The following is a 22,150-nucleotide window of genomic DNA, read 5'->3' as shown; positions in this document are numbered from 1 at the left end:
GCCAAGTGTTATTAATCCAATTCAGTTGTTTACTTTCACTTTTTGTAACAGGTTCCGCTCATTAACACTCTGATGTCAACAGTTGTAGTTTGAGTTTATGTGCCTCTCTCTTCCAAATTCAAGGCTACAATCCTGTCATTTAATACATCATTTGTGTCTCTGAAATAACTATACCCTTTGTTAGTCAGTCAAAGAGAGATTCCAGGGGCATGTTACAGTTGAACATAACAGCCCTCACATCATGGGGTAGTCTGTAAAGTACGTCGTGATGCAGCACCCATACACATCGGTCAACCCCTCTGAGGAGGCCGGTGAGGTTGGAACAACACAACGTATTTTACAGTCTAATCATGGGTGTACAAACCTCGACTAACAGCTCAACATATTAAACAAGTCATTGATAATGACATAGTCCCCGCTATAATTGGGTTTTAAGGAATTATCACTACTCTGATCACGCAACAACATTTGTGAACCTAAAACAAACAGACTTAGATATGTTGTGTGTGCTTGTTGGACATGGAATATGCCTCCAACAATAAAGGATTGGTTGGGTATGGGGGATCATATCATGATGAAAATGGAGTCTGAGTTATGGCTTTGGACATGGAAAATTCACAAACAAAAATATTGGATCGTATCAAGACGAAAATGGATATGCACATGTATGTCATAGAACACTGTCCTAATACCAACTTTAAATGAGATCTGTTCAAGCATGTCCGAGTTATGGCTTTGGACATGAAAATTCGCAAACAAAATGGCTGCCAGGCAGCCATATTGGATCGTATCACAACGAAAATGGATATGCACATGTATGTCATAGAACACTGTCCTAATACCAACTTTGAATGAGATCTGTTTAAGCATGTCTGAGTTATGGCTTTGGACATGAAAATTCACAAACAAAATGGCTGCTAGGCGGCCATATTGGATCGTATCATGACAACAATGAATATGCACATGTATGTCATAGAACACTGTCCTAATACCAACTTTGAATGAGATCTGTTAAAGCATGTCTGAGTTATGGCTTTAGACAGGGAAAATTCGCAAACAAAATGGTTGCTAGGCGGCCATATTGGATCGTATCATAAAACAAATTGACGTGCATATGTATGCCATAGTATGTTGCCCCTGTACCAAGTTTGAAAAAAATCGGTCCAGGCATCTCCAAGAAACAGCTGCGGACGGACGGACGGACGGACGGACGGACGGACGCACAGACACACGGACGGACGGACAGACGGAACCCAATCTATAAGTCCCCGTTCCGGACTTCGTCCGCGGGGACTAATAACGTGTACTGAATACAAAAATGAACATCAAAATTGTTGAATATTGAGTTGTTTGCAGCATCTGGTCTAATCTAAAAAATAGCATCAACAAAAAAATTTACACAGTATTGCCTTGTGTAAATCTTATCAAACCTATCGGTAGACTTGAATCACCCATTTGGCAATAATAGAATCAACCGTCTTATTTTAGATTGTCATAATCTATCCAAATCTTGAACATTTTCAATTATAAAAAAGGGGTGATACTTTTCAAGGTGATTCCGAATAATCTAACTAAAAATTTTATTTAATGTGTTGAGCATAAACCAATCTATATGTCTATCTTAGCTACTTGTCTTTCCTTTTCGTTAATTATTAACAAACCTCGTCTTTGACTCAGTAAAACAGATCCCCTAGGATACTAACTGACTGAATGGCAGTCTCCCTAGCCAAGTTTGAAAAGCTACAAATTTAAGAAACAATGAAGACCTTTTTTTTACCATTATTCCGCAGATGTGTTTTCTGTGATACATATACATGTAGAAAGAAATTCCTTTTATATAACAATATTTACCTTATTAGTGAAAAAGTTGACAACCATATATGAAAAATCCAATAGTAGTATTATAGAAAGGAAAGTAGTATAATAGTACAACAGTGCCCTCTGTGGTATGCAAAAGGTCTATTGAGTGCCTTATGAAACAGCTCCACCTGTGGTATGCACAGACATCACATTGAACAATTTAGTGATACGGCACCCACTTTCACATGCAACAAGTCTATGCAAGCAAAAGGCCTCTTAAGAGGACACTAACAGCGCCCTCTGTGGTATGCAAAAGGTCTATTGAACATCCTAGCAGAAAATTAACAATACTGTTGTGATATGCAAAAAGTCTATTGAGCACCGTGTGGAACATTGGCAGCATCCTCCATGGTATGCAAAAATGAACTATATCCTCTGTGGTATGCAAAAAGTCTGTCAACCCTTTAGTGACTTGGTTTCTGTAACCCAATGTGGTTAAGCATGAAAAATTAGCAGTTTCCTTAGTGGTATGCAAAAAGTCTATTTGGCATCTTAGAGGAACATTAACAGCATTTTTGTGGGTATGCAAAAAGTCTATTGAGCATACTAGCTGAAATTTAACAGTGATAATCGAAATGTCTCTAAAACACCCTAGGTGAACATTAAGAGCTTCCTTATTGTGGTATGCAAAAAGTCTATTGAGCACCATTGAGAAACTGGAAGGATAGCAGAACATTTATAAAGGCTTTGAATGGCTAAGGCACAGAATATCATGAAAACATGGCAATATACAAACAATTCATGTTAACACATATTGATCAGTGACAAATTATTGTAACTACCACAATGAATAGCTTCATATATATATATATACTTTGAAAAGTAAAGTTTACATTTCGCAACATTGCACAACTTTTTTTTTTTTGCTGATATACGAAATGTAAAATATGATTAAACAACATTTGTGACGGAGAGAAAATGTTTGTAATCTTCAATTAATCATAGATGCTATTTTTGATTATTTCTTCCGTGACACTGCAAAATATCAAACTTTTGCAAAGTCAGATTTCAGTGTATGTATCTTGCTATAAAGGCATTGTATATCACATGGTAGGCATGAAGCAATCTGAGTTGTTGCAGTGTTGATGTACAAAGCCACAGAGAAAAATACTTGTATTGTATAATACGCGAATGAAACCACAGCCTCTTGGACGTATGACACGTCATGGACAATGCCGTAAACGAGGCTGCAGTTCATGACACCGTATTTACATTAAAGCTAAGACAGTAAAAATGTACTGTATACAGAGTTCATACACTGAAAGTCAAATCAAATTGCAGGACTTTCCGTGACTTTTTCATTAGTTTTCCGTGCGTATTCAGATCAACTTTGGTCATTTTCCAGGTGTGTTTATTTATTCCGTCAACACACATGCTTTTTAAAATTTTACAAACAATTAATAGTAACTCACGACATATGTATTGATTTTTAAATTTTAAAAATACAATGTAGCAAAACAATGTATTGATTTTAAAATTTTAAATACAATGTCCCAAAACATTTTTTTTCTTTCGACAATCAACACTTTATGAGAGTAATGTCAATTTTCTAAAGCAAGTCAATTTTTCAGGCATCAATCCCTTTTTTCCAGGAAGTTTTCCTGGAGTCCTTTGAAATTCCAGGATGTTCCAGGAGTTTAGAAGAACACATGAACCCTGTGTATTTGTTTAGATTTAATCATCCCCTCCAAATAAATTATTTAAAAAATCAGAAGTGCAAGAATATGATATAAAGAAGTGCAACTTACACATAAATTTGACAGTTGTTACCACAGTATGTAGTTTACAAATTCATTTAACTTATATAAACCATATTGTCAGACTGTATATCTTGTACACATATTTTTTGTTTATTTCATATTTCTTTTCCCTAATCCCTTCATAGTTATAATATGCATGTTGGCAAATAGAAAATCTGGTGACTTAAGTTTGATGAAAGTGGTGCGAGCAAAGTTGTCCAAATGAAGTACACCAGGTAAAACACACTAAAAAAACCCTATCCTGATGAACATATAATAATATCACTCCTGAGTTTACAGTTAATAGTCTGATAGTCTATGGTACACATTGCTATCCTGAATTCAAACTCTTTGTCATGGAGGTTTAATTAAGTATATTTATACATCCATATAATACTAAGAGTCCAAAGTTATAGCAATGCGCCAGGGTATTGATAACCCAATAGTGACACAATATTACGCAATATTAATCTATTATTGCTGTGACTGGAAAAACAAAGGAAACCTGACAATCATCTGAGAAGTAGTCTAGAATTCTAAACTGGTACATGTACAGGTACAATCCCAGTCTAGTCAAGACGGTTATAAAAGGTGTTAAATTGTGGTGCTTCCCTGTGGTGAGCGAAGTGCAAAGGGCGCATGTCAGTAGTAATCCATCACAAACTGACAGGCTGTTGTCATCACTCATTAATATAAGTTTCATTTGATACAGCTGTTTTGACTGTTAGGATTGCACTGATATGCAAATGTCCAACCAGGACTCCACCTCCTGTCTGTTTAAACATGTGGGGATGCGACGATGTCAACCTGTTTATATGAACACAGTTGGGGCAGCAAAGATTTCTGTGTTGAGCAACCCTTTTCACTAAACTGGGTATTGGGAATGAAGTTTTTAAAACGTAATGTACTGTACCAGTTTAGAATTCTAGACTATCTGAGAAGTAACGTTTGACAAAACTGAGTAAAGACCACACAAAAATAAACAAATGTACAGACTAGTACTTAGTGAAACACCTAACAGGCTATACTTGAGGGGTTGGCAGATGTGTGAGGACACTGAGCCCTATCATGGTATACCTTACAGCCTACACTTGGATTGGCTGGTGTTAGAGGGCGCCCCATCCTGGTATACCTAACAGCCTATACTTGAAGGGGTGGCCGATGTGTGAGGGCACTGAGCCCTATCATGGTGTACCTTACAGCATACACTTGGGTTGGCTGGTGTTAGAGGGCGCCCCATCATGGTATACCTTACTGACTATACTGGACTGAGTGTAACTACTACAACGTAGTTTGAGTTCAGACTACATCTAGTATATCTAGTACAACTACTGTTGAATACTTGAACTATACAATAGTCACTGAATTCAGAATATGAAATTATGATATATGGTCTAATTTCTGATGATGATTACAATACATTTGTACATAGTTACGACATAAAATTTTTAACCGTAATCAATTGTGAATAGTAACTGTTATAATACTTATAAAGTGTGTACCAAATGTATGTGGTGATACATATACAGTTATAATACAGTACCATAGACTGTTCCCAATTCATGTACAGTAACTGTTATAATACTGTGCCCAATTCATGTACAGTTATAATACAGTACCATAGAATGTTTCCAAAGCATGTAGTTACAATAGTACCACAGACTGTGCCCAATTCATGTACAGTTATAATACAGTACCACAAACTGTGCTCAATTCATGTACAGTTACACATACAATACACAACCTTGCATGTAGTTACAATACATAAACTTCAATTGTGTTCAATACATATAGTTAGTTACAATACATAAACTTGAGCTGTGTCCAGTACAAAACACACACATGAACTGTACCCAATGTATGCTCAGTTACAATACACACACATGAACTGTACCCAATGTATGCTCAGTTACAATGCACACACATGAACTGTACCCAATGTATGCTCAGTTACAATACACACACATGAACTGTACCCAATGTATGCTCAGTTACAATGCACACACATGAACTGTACCCAATGTATGCTCAGTTACAATACACACACATGAACTGTACCCCAATGTATGCTCAGTTACAATGCACACACATGAACTGTACCCAATGTATGCTCAGTTACAATACACACACATGAACTGTACCCAATGTATGCTCAGTAACAATACACACACATGAACTGTACCCAATGTATGCTCAATTACAATACACACACACGAACTGTACCCAAAGTATGCTCAGTTACAATACACACATGAACTGTACCCAAAGTATGCTCAGTTACAATACACACATGAACTGTACCCCAATGTATGCTCAGTTACAATACACACACATAAACTGTACCCACTGTATGCTCAATTACAATACACACACATAAACTGTACCCACTGTATGCTCAGTTACAACACACACACATGAACTGTACCCAAAGTATGCTCAGTTACAATGAACTGTACATGTTCCCAATACACATGGTTATAATTACAATACACATGCTTGAACTGTACCCAATACATATACAAAGTTACAATGCACAAACTTGAATTGTGCCCAATACCTGAGCACATTACCACATAAAATCATCCTGTCCTCACTGTAGTTTAAACAATAAACTTGTGAGAAATACTGGCCTTATGAAAGTTGATAAAAAGGAGACATGCATGCCTGCAAGTCAGACAGGAATACCTCCCAATCAGGAGATCTGACCTTTGAACTCTCTGCCACACATAACTCTGCCACAGCGCATGTGGAAATAGATATGTATGCATTCTACTCTTGAGGACTTACAAGACAGCCTGGGGTTGGACACAGGTTGTCCAGGGTAATTTTTTCAATACACACATTAGAGTATTTTTTCGGAAATAATTTTCTGTTTATATCCTGATTGGGAGATACGGTAGTCCTGACTGTAATAAACGGGTTACAAATACTTTAAGTTGGTTCAAAGAGATCAATATTTACCTGAGTTGTAACTAGTATAATAGTCACTGAAATTGAGACTATATGGTTTTACTCAAAAAATGTCAAAACGTCACTGAAATTACTTCCACAGATCAGTATTACTGATTGTTATTAAAGTCGGGTTATTATTCAGACTTACTACATTTGTTAAGGTTTGAGAACCTGAAATTGAAAATGTTGGCACCTGTTGATTTATTTGAGATAGCTAGACAGAACAACAGTCTGTCAGGCGGATGATGACATGAATGAATGAATGAATGAATGAAATGTATCAAAGTGTGAATTTTAAAATACAATTTAAATCACATTTCAAATTTGTATTTTTGAAACAAGCCCGGCAACAATTCTACACAATCAAATAATGACAATGTTATACTAATAACATGAACACAAAGAACACCGCTGTGGCTAAAAGGTAAAATATCTCTGTTTCCTAAAGAACACAATTATGGCAAAGTACCCTGATATCTAGGGACCCTGTTTGTTGAAATTAATGACATCATATATGAAGAGACAGATTTTCGATACGAAAGAGGCATCGTTTCAAAAATAAAACATTTTACATTATACATAAATTGACCACTACTATAAATTATGCAACAGTACAAGTGGTGACATTTGAAGGGAACATGTATTTCCCACAATGCACCATTCAAGATGGCAGGTTTTCAAGACAAGCACGCATTTCCCACAATGCACCATTCAAGATGGCAGGTTTTCAAGGGAAGCATGCATCACACTGTCCAAAATGGCAGGAATGCTAGTGGCCTATTTGTGTGTTGGTGATGAAAATGAATTCAATTCTTCATTTAATAATCAAAATGTCATTCACTGGCCATCTATGCCCTTGTAAATGAATGAACTTAAATGTATTTCATCAACACAGGAGTACAATAGGATATCATAGTCTAAAGAGTAATGTATTAAAGTTACCTAGCAGTAATATTTTTCTACTTTATCATGTAATGATGGTATTTTTAACTTTTTTGTGAAATGTTATATATTTGGAATAAAAGGTAATATTGAAGTTAAGAGTTGTTTTGTGATGTAATCAGTAACTACACAGGGATGAGGTGGTAAGGCACACTCACCATCATAAAACCACTAATCTCTTTACAGCAGCATTTTACAGACATCCTTGCACCGAGGTATTATTTTTCGATGCATCAACAGAAAAAAAATTATACCCCAAATAGCTTGCAGCAATGTGGAACACAAGGTCAATATGTAAATTTATCACTCTAACAACTAAAATACAATGAATAAATATGTTTACAATTTTGGGGACTTTCCAGTCATGTGAAAGTAATCAACCAACAGCATTGGCCTTTCTGGTGTAGAGCGCCCTATAGTGGCACAACATTGTAGCACCCTCTAGTAGTACAGCTTTGAAATGACCAACTCTGAAACACCCAATAGCAGAGTTTAATTCAAATAAATGCTGCAAGTTTATCCCAAAATTGAGTAAGTATGCACTATTTCCTTTTAAGAATATTAAAGCTTTTTGAGAATCAACAAAAGTAAAAGACAATTCTTCCTTAATATTTTCTCTGGATGAAATCTCCAGACGTCTGTCTTCAACTATCTGTCACTTTAAAAAGTCACTCTTAATGCCCTGTTGTGAATCCATACTTCCGAAAGTAAAATAATTCATGATAAACCTGTCTTTTTTTTATATATTCAAATCCATGAAATCCACCAAATACCTGAAAGTTTGTCCATGAGTCACATATATTTACAATAAATATATCGCAACACAATTTTTCTTGTATTCACCTACAACTATTCTTTGAATATTTTTTTTTCTACCGGCTTCATCGCGTTTTTTTTTTCATACATATAATGAAAAAATATTGATTCGTAGTTAAGCCTTTAGTATGTACAGTTGGTCATACACTTATTAGTAATCATTAAAGGGGAACAACACTGCAAGACATAAATTTAAGCATTTTCATGAACAGAGTTCTGGAGAATCATGTTATGATTCTTACATTGTCAAGAAACATCAACTTGAAACTTATCCCTCACTCATTGTTCAGTGTAGGTCCTTACCATGGACACATATTGTCTCATGTGCATCAACAGACATGAGTATATAATATCAGAAACTAAATATTCATGATTTCTTTATTTGAAGGTGATAAGCACACTATTAACTGCTGTGGTGTTCCCCTATAACCAGTACTTGTGAGGTCAGAGAAGTTTCCCGTTCGATACGAAAAGTCCAAATTTTAATTGAGAAAATTAATGATTAAATATTACCAATGATCAGCTGCATTCACAATGCCTTACAAAAAATACCGAAAATATCACTATGGCAACGTCACTTTCAACAATCTAATATAGAAACAACCTAAAACTATTATTGTGACATGCTAACAATGGTTGTTAATATAGTTACACTTTCTGTCCATGCAGTGTTTTTTATGTGTATATTTCCAATTAACATTTTTGGGTCACTTCCAGTTTTTAAAACTTATCTTTATTACATGAATCATATCTGCATCACCAGGGCATCGCCATCCTCCATATGTGAACTACTACATGCTACAATAATAGTTCTAGTTTGTCGAAGCGGAGAGTGCCATTGTAGTACTCATCTTTTAAACTCTTGTTTGTTTTAAATCTGCAGTAAAACACATGCCTTGCAGTGTTACTTCATCATTTGGAACATACCCATTGTCAAGTGTTACATTTGGTGACACTAAGGGCTCGGATTCCACACTATGATCTTCCTCCCCTTTCGAACTCAAACCTACACTACTGACATTACTTCCCTTGAAAGGGGTTGTCTGCTGTCCTCCCGATGAATTCTCGGATGTCGTCGGTTTCTGCTGTCCTCGGTTACTATCCAACAGAGGTACTGTATTCTCAACATCTTCTGAGTCACTAGCATCACAGGCAAGGTCAGAGGTCATGGTGTCAGGGGTCGCCCTGTTATTGACTGGAGTGGCATTACCACTGTTTAATGGTCCACTTATAAACTCCAGTGGTTGATAGTCTTGAGTTAAGACTGAGGGAGTAAATTTAGATGGAAAGGCATTCTCAGATCCATTGCTGTCACTACTGTCATTACCTACTACTTCACTATAGTCCCCAATAGAACTGCCTGGATCACTTCCTGACGTACCGGTACTTCTCCTTTTCCAAACAGCCTCGCCTTTCTTCATTAGTTTTTTCCTTTCCTCTTCCTTCTCCTTCTCCTTCTTACTACACATGATAGCATCATTATTTGACGATGAGTTGCCCGCTTTGCCTTCATTTACTACATTTTCTTGTAAATCTGTTCCTTGCTGCCTGAGTCCGACAACAGCATGGCACACATTTAAATTTGTGAGTTCAGCACTCGGCTTTCCTACTTCATCAATAAATTTGTGTGCTTGACTTCCATTCATCTTTCCTTTTATGGAAGTCTCCAAAGATTTAGCTTGGAAACCATGGCAACCACCTTTCTGTGCTAACGCTGAGTAGTCTTTGGGGTCATCTGGCATCTTTGCTTTATCATCTTCAGGTTGGAGAACAAGCTCACCGCTGTCTTCTCCCACCTGTTGGTAATCTTCTATGGTTGAACTTAATCGTTTGAATCTCGGTACAGCACAATCCTCTTGAGGACTGCTTTCATTCATAACTGCAATCTCCTCACTGTCGACATTTTCCGACAGACTCTGTCTGTCAGCATTGTTTCCGATCAGAGATCTGCCGCTGTCAATAACAACACCGTGGTCTGAGGAGTGAGTACTAACTGTGTCTAATGAAGCAGCTGTCACCTCTGTACGTACATCCACCAAACCACTAAATGAGATATTGTCATAGTTTTCTTCATTAAGTCCATCAGTGTATGTGATGTGATCTTGATATGTAGGTTCCTGAGAAACAAACATAATAGTATGGACCAAGTTAGGCAGATTAATGGCGCAGTTCAGATTAGGATGAAAATTTAGGGTATGAAAAACAGTAACTGTTGTAGTAAAGTAATATTCTTTTATACCCAACCAAGTTACTTTTATTACTTATTGACTGTCATTGTAATTCATCTTTAAATACTATTGTTGCTGAAATTAATAGAATTAAACATAACATGGTGTGCATTGGACGTTCCATGAAGTCAAGACGACTGTTCTAACCCACAGGACTTTTATTTCTATGAATATTTATGGAACATCAAACTCAGATGCCTGGTTAACTACTAGAGGGCGTTTGAGGAGATAGTACAGACGCTAGATTATATTTTAGGTGTTCAAATCCTCAGTGAGTAGCGCGCATTCTATATGTGCATTGTACATGCTCACTATTAGATTGTATGTTATAGGTTATGTATTTGCACACAATTAGTATTTTAAATAAAACATATTTCAGAATTTTTTTTAGGAATACGACAAAATGTAGTCTGCGTCTGAATACAGACTCATCCCATCCATCAGTCATATCCATATATTGACTCTGAGATCTTCTTTTAGTCTCGGCACTAAATCAAAATGTATAGTCGTAATCTGACTTCACTTGAAATCACGTGGCAGAAATTACATGACAAAGTAAATGAATTGCACACAAACTTAGTGTATGGTTTCTATGAGTTCATTCTTTCTTTGATTGCCTAATACTGATTTACTTCCAAATAAATTTGTGATATTGATAATCCTTTTGATAATAATTAATAACAATATTCCAAACAATATTAAAGTCTCTTAATTGATGAATCGCGATGAATTTGAAATCATTTAGTAATTGAATGTTGTCTTTTATTTCTATGTATGTTTGTTTTGGGGTCCACGTTTATAGGTGTTTGTCACCTGTGTGGACTGCCTGACTTTTGTCAAAAGTTAAATAAATAAATTAAAACAAAAACATTATTGGTATTTCAACAATTTTCAGTGAATATATTGTTGGTTGTCTGATTTGATTGAAAAAAATAACATTGCAGTTACAGCTAGTGCAGATATTAAGCTGCGGGTCTAAATTTCAGTCAAAATTATATTATTAACAAATTTTGTTTAATTAACTTCCCATCTTTTCAAATCATCATAATTGTAAAGTAAACATATACACCTACCTCCTCCCAAAAGGGTGTGGGATGTCCAACTTTGTCAAAAAATCCTTTCTTCTTGATGAATTTGAACCACTTTCTGCTTACTATCACTGCTATAATTACTACTACTACAGCTGCAATCGGTGTGACAATGTACAGCCATACTGAAAATGAAAAGTCAAACTTCATGTAATTATACAGTTTTATAGGAATTCATTAAGAATATAAATTCATGTCACTGACATGCTATACCAGTTTGTATACATACTCTGTGTTGGCATTTGTAATATTAAAACATAATTGGAGTTAATTGGTGTCATGATGGGCGAATGGTTAGATTGGATGGCTTGAAATCTGCAGGTTGCAGGTTCAAGCCCCACTGCTGCCAATTGTTTCTGAGTGGCTGAAGTCCTTGGGCAATATTTGAACCACGACTGTGCCTCACTCCACCCAGCTGTATAATTGGGGACCTGGTAGGATAGAGGTTGCAATGTGAATGCTTTAATCCTATGCACTTATAAAGGCTGCAATGGATTGTATGGTCCCCAGGAAGTTGAGAAAGTATAAAGGGCTGTTGTGCCGCTATAGATCTGTGCCAGGGTTAATATGTATAATAGTCCCCGCTATGATTGGGTTTTAAGGAACTGGCAGTTTATGTTGTCATTTTCAAACCTGGTTAATGTTGTTTGTCCTCATATGGTTATTTTTGATATCACTACTCTGATCACGCAACAGCACTTGTGAACCTAAATCAAACAGACTTAGATATGTATGCCATAGTATGTTGCCCCTGTACCAAGTTTGAAAAAAATCGGTCCTGGCATCTCCAAGAAACGGCTCTGGACGGACGGACGGACGGACGGACGGACGGACGGACGGGGGGGACTAAAAACCAACATTATTATAAAATGCGAATAAGTAGCTGTATGTATTACAGAGGCAATCACGGTTTTGGATAAACTAAGATAGGCACAAACTGAAACTATCGTTGTTCGATATGGTAGATTACACAAAGGGGTGATAGCGGTGCCTCTGTTACGGTGTGGATACAATCATCTTGTAATCAATATAGTGTGTGGCCAGTTGAGAAAAACTAAGCTATCAGAAATGCCACCCTATACTGTGAGTATAACTAAACCAAGCTTTGGTAGATCAATGTTACAACAGCGTTACGTTAGTGTGTGTCTCTTTGTAAGCTGAAACCTTAGTTGCCACGGTTGTAATTTAGTGAGAATGCATAGTAGTTAATGTTGGAGCTTTTTCTTATATAAGTAAAATTCAAAAGTGGTGAGATAATGGTCAACTAGTAATGACTGACATAAACTAACACTATTAGCGTGGCATGTATATAGAGGGGTTGTATATGTCCTCTGAATACAAATGAAATGAAGAAAGTAACCCTTTTGTCAAATGGAATCATCCATGTTGTAATGGAATGATCCATAGAGAGGGATAGAAGATGTCCTCTATTAGTGCAGGTTATTATTATAATATGAACACAAGTGTTAAGAAGGAAACGACCCCTTTAATTAAATGGAACCATCCATTTTGCAATGGAATGACCTATGGGGGAAGGGAAGTTGTCTATTAATTACAGCCTATGATTATATATGTACATATGTGCAAAGAAGGAAAAACATCCCTTTAGTTAAATGTAATCATCCATGTTGTAATGGAATGATCCATAGAGAGGGATGGAAGATGTCCTCTTAGATATTAATAAGTCTACAATTGTACACTATATGTACGAAGAAGGAAGCACACCCCTTTAGGTAAATGGAATCATCTACATTGTAATGGAATGATCAAAAGAGAGGGGTGTTATCAGATTCTGAGTACTCACCCGGATCTTGATAACAGACAAGTATTTGATCAGTTTGTGCTGGATCACCCATCACTTCCAACACACTGATTGGTGTTACAACACATAGAGCTCGTACATTGTCACTACGTATCCTGCCGTCACAGTCCACATCGATCACTACGTCTGTCTCTGAAGTTAACACCTCATTAGTCATAGCTTCATCACCTCCGTTGAAGCAGGCAATGGAATATTGCAGACCACTCACAGGTCCATTTGGCCTGTAAACATGATAAACAATTTTCTATGATTGCATTTTTTTTTCAAAAGCCATTTATTTTAATTACTGTACTGTTATGAAGAATCACTGATTAATTGAGCTCCTGGTGCGGACTGCAAATATACATCAAATTACTAATTGTTTTGGCCACACAATTCAGCTTTTTACATCTATACACTCTACAAAGATCTGATCAAATTTCAAATTACTGCCTGAACACTCACCTTTAATCGTAGTCTCATTTGACAAAATTCTACTTCATATCTGTAAAACAGTAGTAACACCTACAGTGGCCTTTAAATAGCGTAACTTGAACAATTAGATTTTTTAAAAAGCCAACAGAAATGTTTGTACAATGGTTGTGCTTTCTAGAAAAAAATGAAGCTTAAGTGAATTGAGTTGGGAGGGTGGGTGGGGATGGGTAGGTAGGTGGGTGGGTGGGGGTTTGCGACAAGTTGCCCATTTTAGACTTTACTGCTTGGTTGGCTGTTTATTGGGATAAATACCTTTGTGGTGGTGACCATATGACTTCTACCTTAGAGTCTCCAACTGGAACTGCTTCGACATCAACTGGTGAAGTTGGTGCTAGTAAAAAATGAAGAAAGTACACCTATGAATTTACAGTTAAAGGGTACATCACTGCAGGAAATAATAGTATTATCATAAACTATGGATTCTGGACAGACATTTGCATGTGACTGCAAAAGAAACACTGGTCCATGTTCATCATTCAGAAGAGGTCCTTGTCATGGACTTTATTGTCTCCAAAGTGCATATTACCCTTGAACAACTTTAATTTCCATCTTGCATCAGTATATAGAACTTACCTCCAATGTGAGTCGTAACAAAGACAGGTTGTGAATACGTTCCACATTGAACTTCAATATCCGCATTAGTACACGCCCTCACAACAACTCCATACATCTCATATCCACACAGATCCTGAATCGTCATTTCAGTGTTGTTTGTTCTCAGAACTTGAATACCACCACAGTGTTCAGAGTTGTTCATAGTTTTCACTTCCATCTCATAGTGCACCATATCACTATTAACACCAACAAGTGGTGACCACTCAACTGTCATGGTCGAGTCAGATAATGATGAACTCTGCACTTTCATGTTTTCTGGGATTTTCTCTGGAGCTGACAATAAAAGAAAGTGTATGTGTTATGATAAGCACTGTATTCATAACAAGGTTGAATTAGCGGTGTATTTCCTTTGTAAATGTTGTTTTATTACTTTATGTTTAGGGATCCATATTTGCAGGTGTTGGTCATTTATGTAATATTCAAGACTGATATCAAAGCCTAATAAATAAAATACAATTAATATTAAATAACAAAATTATCAAAAAAAGTAAGAAAACAGATTCAACAAGTCTTTGAAAACATAGATCCCAACACTGATCCAGTTTTGGCACCTGTCTATATGAAATCTTTTGGAGATAAGACATAAAATGTGCATATGCACCCTATATTGTTTGACATTTGTGCCAGGTTTAGTTAAAATTAAGTAGTGGTTATCTGAAGTACTTATAGCTGTCCAGAGACAGACAGACAGACAGCCAGAAGGATGAACAGACATGTGTCATTTGTGTAGCCCCCTGGCCTCTGGATGTGCCCATCCTGGACTAAAAACATCACCTACCTCCCATAGTGGTCTTTCCCAGTACAAAGTCAGTTGCCGGGCCTTGTCCTTGAGATGTGAATGCCAATACTGATACAGCATACTGTGTGTTTGATTTTAGTCCTCTCATCAAATAATGTTGTTCTGCTCTGGTCAGATAGGCTAATGCTGTAGGGTCTATTACAGTAATATTCACTTTATGTGCATCTGCTCCTGTAACAACAGATTAGTATTGCATGCATAAATGTAAACATAGTTTTCATTTTAATACACAGGTTTAATATAACAGACAAGTCTTGGTTGAAGATGACTTGCATAGGTTATAATGAACAAGCAGTTCAAAGTTTTATGTATTGAGCTTTTGAACTGTCCTTGTCGACAATCTGACAAATTCCATAGTTACAGCTGACCACTAGGTGGCAGTATAATCTGTCTTGGTTGACAATCCTCATCAGAATGACAAATTCCATAGTTACATCTGACCACTAGGTGGCAGTATAATCAGCCAATTGTAGATCATACATCCTGATATTGAACTACCTAACATCATGGATAGGTGAATGACACCCATTGTATTTACAGCCCTCTCCCCCCAAACAGTGTGGGACACCACAAAGACCCCCCCCCCCCTTTAAAAGTTCACTCACAATATTCCAAACATGTCATAATTACCTCTACACATTGGAATCACAGTTGAATTGTCATCATTATCGTTGCTGTGTACTTCCTGATATTGACAGAACTGGAGTGTATACATCCGTATAACACCATTTCTATCATCCAAACAGGGTGCTTTCCAGGATGCTGTAAGACTGGTGGGATCGTGTAGATTTGGTTGTAATGTCAGATTGGTAGGTGACCCAGTAGGAACTGTACCAAGTAAGGAAACAGATACTAGTCAAAGTCAAGAAATGGAAATACAGAAACTACTTTGATTACATTAATCTGTCATAAAAGCAATTTATTACTTATAGAGTCAACAATGTTTTCAGTGAAAATGAGTCCTGAGTTTTTGTCAATGGGTGTACTACAATGGGTGTACTACAATGGGTGTACTACAATGGGTGTACAACAATGGGTGTACTCCAATGGGTGTACTACAATGGGTGTACAACAATGGGTGTACTACAATGGGTGTACTACAATGGGTGTACTCCAATGGGTGTACTACAATGGGTGTACTACAATGGGTGTACAACAATGGGTGTACTACAATGGGTGTACTACAATGGGTGTACTACAATGGGTGTACTACAATGGGTGTACTACAATGGGTGTACAACAATGGGTGTACTCCAATGGGTGTACTACAATGGGTGTACTACAATGGGTGTACAACAATGGGTGTACTACAATGGGTGTACAACAATGGGTGCACTACAATCGGTGTACTACAATGGGTGTAAAACAATGGGTGTACAACAATGGGTGTACTACAATGGGTGTACAACAATGGGTGTACTATAATGGGTGTACAACAATGGGTGTACTACAATGGGTGTACAACAATGGGTGTACAACAATGGGTGTACTACAATGGGTGTACAACAATGGGTGTACTACAATGAGTGAACTACAATGGGTGTACTACAATGGGTGTACAACAATGGGTGTACTACAATGGGTGTACTACAATGGGTGAACTACAATGGGTGTACTACAATGGGTGTACTACAATGGGTGTACAACAATGGGTGCACTACAATGGGTATACTACAATGGGTGTACTACAATTATTATTATTATTATTTAAACTTTATTACAGACCCATGGTCCAGAGAAGAACAAAAATATACCACAAGACAGCATAATTTTTACATAACAGACAAATACAAACAGAAAATATTACAACAGGTATTATTTTAAAAGGAAAAAAAATCAATGTAAAATCTTCAACCAGTGGGCCTGAAGCCCACAGAACCGTACATCACAAGTAATAACACGATTAATCAGAACATTTTGGCTGTCAAAAAGACGTAGCATAAACCTAAATGCCGCCTTTCTTCTCAAAACAGAGAGAGAATTAACTGAATTGGAGACAAATGTATTAGATGCACTGGCAGAACTTGGAAGTCCTATCAGTCTCCGGAACGCATTGTTGTGACAGACAATTATATTTTGCATACTACTTACATTGAAGTCACACCATAAATGGTTTCCGTAAATGTTATTGCAAAACGCTGTGAGGAGACGCAGTTTCACCGATATAGTACATGCAGAAAACTTTCTCAATAAAAAGTTGGCTCTACCACAAAGTGCTCTACGCTGTTTCAAAATATCCTGATTGTCTTTCAGGTCATCAGTAAAAACATGTCCCAAGTAATTAAAACTTGATACGAATTCGAGAAGATTCCCACAAAGGTTGATTGGGGGAATGACAGACAGTTTTGTGGATGCCTTAAAGTGTACACATTTAGATTTTCTAGCATTATAAATGATATCATGATCATCAGCATATTGTTCACAGAGATGAATAAGTTTTCTGAGGCCTTTGATAGATGGAGAGATGAGACACATATCGTCCGCATATGACAAGTTATTAATTGCAATTCCACCCACTTCACAACCAACCCTGGCACGAGACAGTGACCTGTTAAGAGAATCAACATAAACATTGAAAAGAAATGGGGATAAGATTCCCCCTTGTCGAACTCCATTAGTTACGTTAAAAGACATGGAAAGAGAATTTGACCAACGAGTACAAAACTTTTGTATTACAAACCAATTTGAAAGTAGCCGAACAATATAGGTCGGCACTGATCTGTCAATCATTTTCTTTAAGAGAGTCCAGTGATTCACTCTATCGAACGCCTTTTCAGCGTCAAGGAAACATACGAAAACTGGGCTGCCATTCGACTTATAATACCTGATTGTCTCTTTAAGTAGAAATATACACATATCAGTGCCATGAGCTTTCTTAAAACCAAATTGATTGTCAGATGTATACAAGTTATGTTCGCATCTACAAAGTAAAACATATTCAAGAACCTTTGAAAACATGCTAGTTAGAGCAATGGGTCGGTAGTTGTTCTTGTTCGAGAGATCTGAAGTTTTATCTTTAACTATGGGAACAAGAATAACATTTGCAATACTATCTGGTACTTCACCGTGGACAAGCATGGCAGAAAAGCAAAGGGCAACATGAACTGCCAGTCTATTACTTGCATACTTGAGATGCTCGGCACCCAGGCCATCAGAGCCTGGAGACTTACCAGATGGAAGGTCATTGAAAAACTTACGAATTTCATCAGTATTTACATTTAACTCTTGTGAAAAGACACAATTTTCAAACGCATTCTCTACCTCAGACTTATGCTTCAAATTACTGACAGAATTCAACAGATATTTAAAATGACTGCCCCACATGTCCGCTATTTGTTGTTCACCAGCTGCATCGTTTATACTCGTTGCTAGGGGAACTCTTTTATTATTTATGTCAGCAACTGCGGCCCAAAATTGTCTATGATCATTTTGCAGCAGCGCACGAGCCATTCCATCTGCACGATTTTGCGTTTCATCTTTCCGACATTGTCTCAGAGCATATTTAAATCGAGATTTACATTGACGCATATAATCAGCTACTGGTCCAAATCGAGGCTTTAAGTCGGCTTTCCATGCTACATATGCTTGTCTGGCATTCCTATGTGCTTCCTTGACAAAGTCGTTCCATCCAGGTATTGGATGGAAATGAGTGGCTTTCTTATTACCAAACGAGTTGTTACTAGCCCTTGATAAGGCATCACAAATTGAATCATAATATAAAGTAATTTGATCTGTATGATTACTATTCTTACACTTACATTCTTTACATGATATTGCATCTGTTGGTACAACAATGTTATTAAGGAGCCGATCTGTTTCTATTGAATAAATGTTAATAAGATTGTGGTCTATTGATGACCAGTTGATCCCAGCACAGGTGGATTTACTATCATTATTTGTGTCTTTGGATTTCGTTAGTTGAAAATTGCATTCAAATGTTAGAGGCAGATGGTCTGAGGAGAAACAGTCGTCAATGATAGTCATAGAGTTAATTGTTTTGTAAGCTGCTTCAGTGCTAAGGCAATGGTCCAGCCATGATGTAGATCCATGTACATCACTGATAAAGGTGAAAGTTTGTGAGCGTGAACCAAAGTAACGAACATCTGCGATGATGTAATTATTGTCATCACAGAAGGAGTCTAGCTCTTTACCAAAACGTTTACTTGGATCTGCATTCAGATCACCTGCTACAAATACAAAGGGAGTTTTTGCATCTCGAATAATGGAGTCAATTTTCCCCAGATATTCACAGAAGTTGTCGAAATGATCACCACAGTCAGTCGGTAGATAAACACAAAGTAGTAGGCATTTTCCTAGGTTTGTATCCAGCTCTATACCAATGACTCTCGGGTCATCGTATGTTTTAACCTTAACAGATGGAGACATTGTCTTTCGCCATAAAATAGCAGTTCCACCGTAAGGCCTGCCGGAGATAAGATTCTCTTTACAGTCCATAGCCGAGACTCCAAAAGCTTGGAAATCTTCATGAATTGCAGAGAGTTTAGTCAATTCATCGTTATACAACCAATGTTCTTGAAGTAGACATATATCGTTGGATTGGCATAGCTTTCTTACCTCAGACGCAGTTGATTTAATAGAACGACAATTATATGTTATTATTCTTACCATTATGATTTAAAGTTGTGAACGACGACCTTGAAAATATTTACGAATCAACACTCCGCAAGGCCATTTTTCTGGACGAACGATTTCCTTATACGCAATACCTCTAGCTGTTACGCGAAATGATGCATAAGAGTTATATTTAGTATTAAGTGCTTCACAGTTGACATCGATATTGAACGTGGATTTCATGTAAGTGATGATTTGATTTGAAGTAGTGTTTGGAGCCAATCTACTTATAAATATATCAGTGACACTTTGACGATCCACTCCCAGGATGGAACAGTCAGATATAACAGATGTTCCGATGACAGGTCTACGACGTAACTGTTTTTTCCTGGAGACCACTGTGAATGGATCATTTTCAGTTGACAAATGTGGGTCCTTAGGTTTACTTTTGACCGCATCGACATATGATTTTACAGACTGTTCAGTATATGACTGACGCTGGTTTTCAACATTATCTTTCTCATTTGCACCATCAGACTCAATCGCAGCACTTTTTGTATTTTCTGCTGTAGTAATCGTTATATTGTTGGGATATTTTCCCTCAAGGGACTGTTTTGGTGAGATATTCGATGACTGAGCGCTGGGATTACAAGGGACAAATAACTTCAAAACTTGAGTCTCGTCCTCATCGGTTTGCGACATGATTTCATGAGCTTCACTATTGTCGGATATAGGACACTGAGAATTCAAACAGCTTGTCTTATTTGATTGTACTGCCTGCTGTGTCTTACGAATTGAACATATTTCTGTCTTGAGTTCCGAGTGTATGTCTGACGACAGTTTTGCAGATTCCTTGAGACAAGCAATTTCAGTTTTTATAGACGACAATTGTTGGATAATCACGGAAATGTCAACATGGTTCTGAGTAAGAGGCGGTAAATTGCCCAGGTTGTAAGCTGTGAAGGTGGGTATCACATTAGGATCAACTTCATGAAGGAGAATTAACATATCGTGGATATTATTTGTCTTTTTATTTTGTCCTTGTCTTCGTTTGAACCGAGAGGTCGTTGATTCCGAGCACAAATCGAAAAGCTCTTTCTTGGCATTTTCAATCTGTGAATCATCATAGAAATCAGCACATACTTTCAGGAGAATGTCATGTGGCATCACATCCATTTTGTTTGTTAAAAAACATAACAATTCGTTGACAATAATTACAGGGTTGAGTGCAGATACTGACCCACCTGTCGGTGATTTCAATGAAGTCGCATTAGTACCATTTATACTGGTGGATTCGCGTCCTGTGTCGCAATTAGTAGATGCGTTGCTCATGCCACCACCATTGCAATTACCAACACCATAGTTACTGCCAAAGCGTTTCTTGTTGCATTTATGGCAAAGGTGTAGGTCACCCTGACACAGAGACACTCTGGGTGAGAGAATACCACAGTCCTCACATCGAAGGGACATCACTGCAACAGGTTATGTAACACCTTTGTCAATGGCGACAGTATTCCACGTTGTCAGTTCACCAGGCAAGATTATCTTGACTGCAATATCTTTTGAACTACTCAATGCAGCAAATTGACAGTCAGTGACACGACTCAGGTAACATTCACGGACATTCACGAGGTTAGGAATAACGAAATACACCAAAAGCGAACTAAATATCAACAAAAATCCAAGAGATAGCAATCACTAGGTACGACGGTTCTGAATATGCAAATTCATCACAATGGGTGTACTACTTCAATAATCATTCATTCTTGTAAATAATTGTTCATAATACCCTCTATCTACAGTAACAGCCCCCCCCCCCCCCACAATACCCTCTATCTACAGTAACAGCCCCCCAACACCACCCACCTTCTGACCAAATTAATGATTTCTTACCTCCTTCCAAGGTATATTGAGAGACAGTTGGTGAGAAGCCACCATATCCAACGATATTCTTAGCTTGAACTTTGAACTCATACTGGACAAATGCTTCCAGGTTTGTAATAGTATAAGAATGGACATTACTGTCAACACTTATCCAATTCCTGGAAAGAAACAAAAGATACAATCCTTTTAATGCTGTGATCAGAATTCTGATATAGTCAACCTTGAAATAATAAGGCAAAAATAAAATGTGTGTTTCCGATAACAAGGCCTCAGAAAATATGGTAGGGAGGTCAGGATTTTATTTTATTCCATTTTATCTTTTCAATTGTTTTTGTTATTGAAAAACATTGCTACAACCC

The 22,150-nt window shown here is 37.2% G+C and overlaps 1 protein-coding gene across 5 annotated transcripts in view; it reads right to left on the bottom strand.

Moving 5' to 3' along the window:
* Nucleotides 1–1,026: 1,026 nt before the first annotated feature.
* The window catches only part of LOC144436643 (uncharacterized), a 78,100-nt gene continuing 56,976 nt past the window's right edge, over nt 1,027–22,150 (bottom strand). For all 5 annotated transcript variants that reach the window (XM_078125477.1, XM_078125481.1, XM_078125482.1 and 2 more), the window contains exons 12-19: nt 21,801–21,949; nt 15,966–16,163; nt 15,315–15,506; nt 14,495–14,809; nt 14,174–14,252; nt 13,430–13,668; nt 11,611–11,750; nt 1,027–10,426 (exon numbers count right to left, since the gene is read on the bottom strand). In XM_078125477.1, coding sequence (XP_077981603.1) covers nt 9,164–10,426; nt 11,611–11,750; nt 13,430–13,668; nt 14,174–14,252; nt 14,495–14,809; nt 15,315–15,506; nt 15,966–16,163; nt 21,801–21,949 — 2,575 coding nt within the window. In that variant the 3' untranslated portion in view covers nt 1,027–9,163. The remainder of the gene's footprint in view (nt 10,427–11,610; nt 11,751–13,429; nt 13,669–14,173; nt 14,253–14,494; nt 14,810–15,314; nt 15,507–15,965; nt 16,164–21,800; nt 21,950–22,150) is intronic.

The sequence above is a fragment of the Glandiceps talaboti genome, chromosome 6 (genome assembly GCF_964340395.1).
Source record: "Glandiceps talaboti chromosome 6, keGlaTala1.1, whole genome shotgun sequence".
Lineage (NCBI taxonomy): Eukaryota > Metazoa > Hemichordata > Enteropneusta > Spengelidae > Glandiceps > Glandiceps talaboti.
Note: the sequence above shows the minus strand (reverse complement) of the source record. Positions and strands in the feature narration are given on the sequence as shown.